Source organism: Cibotium barometz, chromosome 1 (genome assembly GCF_041138505.1).
Source record: "Cibotium barometz isolate CiBa-2024 chromosome 1, ASM4113850v1, whole genome shotgun sequence".
Lineage (NCBI taxonomy): Eukaryota > Viridiplantae > Streptophyta > Polypodiopsida > Cyatheales > Cibotiaceae > Cibotium > Cibotium barometz.
This window is the reverse complement of record NC_141046.1, coordinates 31,012,429-31,018,428: the sequence shown is the minus strand read 5'-3', so window position 1 is coordinate 31,018,428 and position 6,000 is coordinate 31,012,429. Positions and strand designations below refer to the sequence as shown.

The window sequence follows — 6,000 nt, the reverse complement described above, 5'->3', positions numbered from 1 at the left end:
CTATATCTAGTAATTCTTCATGCATCCACTTGCTTGTCAATATCCTTAATGGGCTTGGTTTAACCTGAACCTCTTTATAGGTTAGCATGTCTGTCATATGGGGCCTTACACTATTTTCCTTGATAAAACTCATGTCAAACTCCTGTAATGTCATGAACCACTTTTGTACCTTTGGGTTGTCACGAGGATATGTCATCACATGAGGTAGAAGATTACAGGAGGTGAGAACTACAAAAGGTCTATAGATCAAATAAGGTGTCTAAACCAATAGCTCAACCTCATGCCAAGCCTTTTCAATCTCACCCTTCTTCCTACTGATATAAAAAATAGGTCTCATATATGATTGCTTTGTTTCTTTCTGCAATCAGCACTACTCCCACTGCATGTTTCCCAACACTGAGGCTCAGAGAAAAGGGTTGGCTCCAGTCTGGGGGCATCATTGTTAGTAGGGTAGATAGCTTATCTTTAAGACTCTCAAAAGCATCCTCTTATCTTTATCAGGGTAGACAACATATCTTTGAGACTCTCAAAAGCATCCTCTTCTACATGACTCTACTTAAATGGATCTTGCTGTGACTAGCTTTTTGCAAAGGGTAAACATACTCAGCTAGTATACAGAAAAATCTAGATAGATACTTGAGATTTTGAACAAAGCTCATTAACTCCTTGGTTGACCTGGGGCTTTCCATTTGCAATAATCTCTCTACCTTTAAAGGGTCTCGGGCTATGCCATTCTCACTCACCTCATGTCTCCCAAGAGCACTACCCTAGTCCTTGCTATCTTGCACGTTGCTGGATTGAGCTGGGCTCCATCATCATCAAGATGATTAAAGACAATGTCAAGCCTCTCTACATGTATCAGCCGGTCAGTATATACACAAAAATTGTCCATTAATATTCTAACAAAGATTCCCAAGTATGGGGCAAGGATCTTATCCACCCAACTCTGAAAACTGGCATAGGCATTGAGCAATCCAAAAATTATCACTTTGTAGCAAAACACTCCCCATGGATTAATAAAGTTGGTCTTTTTTTGATCCTGAGGAGTTATTCTAATTTGATAATATCCACTAAATCCATCACAAACTGAATACCTTTCATTCCTTACCACCTGATCCAAAATTTCATTCTGAAAGGGAAGATGGTAATGATGTCTCTTTGTAGCAACATTCAGTGGTTTATAATCCACATAGATTCTCCACTTATTACCCTTCTTAGGAACAATATATAACTATAGGGAACACCCATTCTACATCATCAACTCGATATATGAAACTAACCTGTAGTAGCAACTTAGTGACCTCTGTCTCTAGAATCTGCCTTGGTATTGTCCCTAATCTCCTTAATTTTTGAGCTATTGGCTTAGCTCCCTCCTTCAATTTGATCTCATGAACAACACTAGATGTACCCCTCATTTGAGTATAGTCCTGACTCCTTAGCAAAAAGCTTGAGGTGAAAACAAAATAACAAAGGCAAAGGGTACAGCTAACGTTCGTCCTTATCTGAGAATGGTGGAAAATAGTTGGATTTTGTGAACTTTCAGAGTGTTTTCGAGGCAAAAGATGCATAGTTCTCTCATGAATGGTATGCGCCAAAAGCAAGGAACAAACACCCTAATCCTAAATTTGGGATCCCATTCTGTAGCTGATCTTCAAGTTGGCGACAGTGCTGACTGTTGTGAGAGCAGGCTGAAGAAGAAGATGGGAGTTAATTATTGGACTCCTCTACATCTGTCTGAGGCAAAAAATATATATATATATGACCCTAGTTTTGTGAACGTTAATTATTGTTGATTAGTGGCGAAGCTACAGACTGCGGCGAGAACACTTTGTTGAAGATGGAGCCTTGTATGATCTGTTTGAAGCGAAAAACCGAACCCTATTAATCTCAAGATACTCTATTGACATTGGTACAGCTGTTGTATCAATGGCAGAAGGCGAGCTGAAGCTGGTCGAGACACATGCTGAGGTTCACAATTCTCGCTGCCATGAGAGAGAGAGACAGGAGCGTGACGGGGCTGCGTTTCCTGACAGGAGAGCGACGCGGTTGTGAGCTTCTGTGTTTTTCGTCTGTCGCGTGTGCACGTGGTGGCGAAAACGCCATATATAATTGGAAATTATTTGAAATTGTCTACAGTATATTTGGCTGCGAGCGCGAAGCCTATAAATTCTAGCTTTTTTCTTTTCTGTGAAGCCCTGTGATCAACTACTGCAGATCTAAGATGGCGGCGGCCGGTCATGCAGAGCATGCTATGGATTTCAACGTGCAGCAGCAACCCGGATCAACTGCGTGTGCTCACGATGAAGCGGTACTGCAGGAGGAAGCTCATGATGACGATGCGGTACTGCAGGAGGAAGCTCATGATGACGATGCGCTCGGAAACGGGGATAAGGTTGCTTCGACAGCTTTGACGTCTTCTAAGAGCTACTTGCTGCGTGCTCGCTCTCAATCGCACGTCGTACTGGTACGATCAAGCACAAGCCTGAAGAGCTTTTGCCTGGCCTTGTTCCGAAGCAAGCTTTGGTGGATGCTTCCAGCCATCATCGCCTCTCTCGTTATTAAAGCCCGCGGTTGGAGCCAGGTATTTCTATCTGATAAAATTGTCTACAAGCAGCGCCCATGCTGTTCGCTTTCTTTGCTTTCCTACCAAGCTCCCTGCTTGTTTTTCTAAAAGCAGCCATGCAGTTCGCGTTCTTTGCTTTTCTTATGTAAGTTCTTCGACTTCTTTGCCTACCAAGCTCCCTCTTGTTTGTGCACACTGTGTAAGCTTGATTTTATATCACACAGTATACAAAGCTTTATGAGGAGCACCTACAAAAAGCTTTATTCACCCATCTATACAACATGCACTAGAGTCCACAACGGGTCAATCATGGGTCCAAAGTGAGCAACACTCTTGAGCCTTTATTTGTTGTCTTATAACATGACATAGAATAACGTGAGAAGAGTCCTATCATCAAATACCAGCAACAGAAGCAGAGCCACAATCAGAGCAGGCCGAGCATGATAATTAGGATCAATTAAGGGTGGTTTTACATGAAAAAATTAGCTACAAGCTTAGCCTTAGAAACTGCTCAGAGTCCTTAATTTGTTTTGCGTGTTAATTTTTATGAGACAAATACTGAAGGCATGATGTTCAGATGATCTCAATACTATGCGGAAAAGGATATATTCTGCTTGAAGGGTTTTAGAGAGATTCCTCCCCTCTTGCCTCTTGTACAACAGAAGATGATACGCAGGATTATCTGTTTAGATGAAACCAATTGATCGGAAGGCATGGTGTCTAGATGATTCAATACGAACTGTTACTTGGCGATTACAATTCTCACATGACAACTACCACACAGCTATAGCTATTATCTAAAGGCAATTACAATTCTCACTCCAACAGAGCCAGAGTTGGATGGCAGGGAGGTGTTTCCGATTGTAGGTGGCCTTTATTGTGAAGGAATGGAGTGCGAAGCGTGATCAGCGCTGCGTAGGTTGTGTTGTGCGTGTTTAATTGAAGATGACCAAGATCGATTCATCTGTGAGGAGCTATTCTGGGGCGGTTCGGTGTTGCTTGTGATGGGGTCACATAAGGCTCCATCACAAGTAACGACATGTCTCTTCATAGCCTTTTACTATAAAGGCAACCAAGGAACCAACACCTTGTGAAGGCCATAGGGCGTGTACCTCAAAATGGATTACACTCCATGGGTTTCGTGATTTTTCCTAGCAATTAGCTTGGCTGAGAAATCTCTGTGCAAGAGGCCTAGTCCATAAAGTTATCACTACATGACCATAGATATTCCATAATTAACCAAGAGAACAGGTGCTCCAAGTTCTCTTTGTCAATACCTTAGAGTATCATCTCCTCAATTATTGCTAGAGCTCCATAAGCTTAGGCCAACTTATCCTGTAACTCAGACTGTTGTCTTTGAATGTGGTTGTTACTTTCATGTGCAAATTTCACATGAACAAGTCATAGCTATGATGTATGCTGAAGATCAGGGATCTAAGCTATGGAAACTTTGAAGTGAGTATAATTTATCTCCTTGCTTGCATAGAATTTTGCAGGGCTATGTCCTGTTGATAATTATGAAATCGACTGTAGTTCATGAATATTGTTTGGAGAGTATGGCTAAATAATTCATGTGGAAGATTATGAGTATTATCTCCTTGCAAGTTGCTGCATAGAATATTGTAGGGCAGCTATTTCCTGCTGATAATAATTATATGAGGTGGACTTCGGTTCGTAAGGTTTGGGCATGGCGAAACATGGGTTAACGAGTGTGTTTCTGTACTGAACAGGCCTTTCTTTTCGCGTTTAGCCTTCTTGGTATTGTTCCTCTTGCCGAGAGACTTGGTTTCGTCACAGAGTAAGTTTTTAGCACCACAGTTTTAGTTTTTGTGTGCCTCGTTTCGATTATTTATATTGGTTCCCCCATTCTGACAACCTGCTCTCTTGTGCATGCAGACAGCTGGCATTTTACACAGGGCCCACAGGTTTGTTCACTTGACTTTGTCAAATACATTGTCCAAATTAATGTTTGCACTCTGCCACCCTTTATGGTCCTTCATATGATGGCATAAACTTTTTTTTCTACCCAATGATTAAAAAAGGATGGCCTCATGCTCAACCGTTTTTTATTGTAAAAACGAGTCGACTAACCAACCGTTTTTGCAACTAAAATTTCGCAAATTTTGAATCTTTAAATTCAAGGCTAGGCACTCAATTTGAGACATGGAAATTACGCCTGAAGGACGGTTTTTTTGTGACATTGGTGGAATTAGTACATGGATCCTTCTCACCACATATGGGTTAAAGAGGAAATTATAACTATTTTTTTCATATCCTTTGATAGAAGCAGTTTTTTCTTCGCCTGAAAGTGCCAAGTGAGTGCTTGCCCCTAGGCAATATTTGTCACTTGTGGGGGGATTCGAGCTCATGACCCACACTGCTTCGGGAGCTACAACCACATGGCAAAAAACTGTATGTCCTCTCTTTGGTGGGCCAGTGCACGGGTGGGGAAGAGCAGTAGCTGGGTGCAGAACTACTTCCCCCAAAATAAAAAGAGGGAACTATAACTTTGAACAAACATTATCTTCACACTTCCATTAGTAAAAACTGGAAAGTTTTGAGGAGGTTTAAATTCTTCCTTCACCCACCATTCTGAGAACGATTATTCAAAAGTTGAACTGGCCCTAGGGTTGAAGCGAGCCTATCTTTTCCAATATTGACCCTTTGGATGCAACCATCTGCCATTTTATGACTTCTTGTGTCATCCTTATTCACCTTTCACTTACTTACGAGCATTGAGCTACTCTTGCAAGCAAGAGTTGCAAGAGCAAGAGGGATGATAAGGGCCATTTAAAAAATCCATCAACTTGTGGCATCCTCAGTTTCACATGTAAAAACCATTGTGTATGCTAAGTGACATGGGCATGATTTACAACCTGGCTAGGTAAACAACCTAAGGCTTTTTTAGTGTTTGCCAACCAATGGGTTGTAATTACAACCGATTGGTTGTAATTACAACCGATTGGTTGTAATTACAACCGATTGGTTGTAATTTGTCTACACTTAGAAATCTTGTAGCCGGGGGTTTTAATTATTGTGAAAGCAACCACAGTCTACCATATGTTGTATAGTCCGGAAGGTAGTCAAATAGTTTTGTGGACATCTATCTTCTCTACTATTTTCCTTTTGAAACTTGCATGTGGGATAGTAACCCCTATTAGTAACAGTGTCCTTTCCTATGTGAAAAACAACATGGTGCTTAGAGAGAGAATCTATTTTAGGGGCTTTACCCTTATGTGGCATTCCCAATATCACATCAAATCGTGTCAATGGTGTACATAGTTGCTTATCAAATCGTGTCAATGGTGTATATAGTTACTTTTTGACGGGCTTCATGCACATTTTTGAGCATTTTTACTATAAGATACTTACAAAAATTTAAAATTCCTATAAAAAACTACACTAAAATACCAAAAACAAAACTAGCTAAATTTCAC

General features: G+C 41.0%; 1 protein-coding gene across 1 annotated transcript in view; it reads left to right on the top strand.

The window, feature by feature from the left end:
- Positions 1-1,926: 1,926 nt before the first annotated feature.
- LOC147641867 (vacuolar cation/proton exchanger 3-like) overlaps positions 1,927-6,000 on the top strand; it is a 33,662-nt gene continuing 29,588 nt past the window's right edge. The window contains exons 1-4 of the mRNA XM_086783525.1: positions 1,927-2,048; positions 2,215-2,581; positions 4,294-4,361; positions 4,460-4,488. Of these exons, the coding sequence (XP_086639651.1) occupies positions 1,927-2,048; positions 2,215-2,581; positions 4,294-4,361; positions 4,460-4,488 (586 nt within the window). The remainder of the gene's footprint in view (positions 2,049-2,214; positions 2,582-4,293; positions 4,362-4,459; positions 4,489-6,000) is intronic.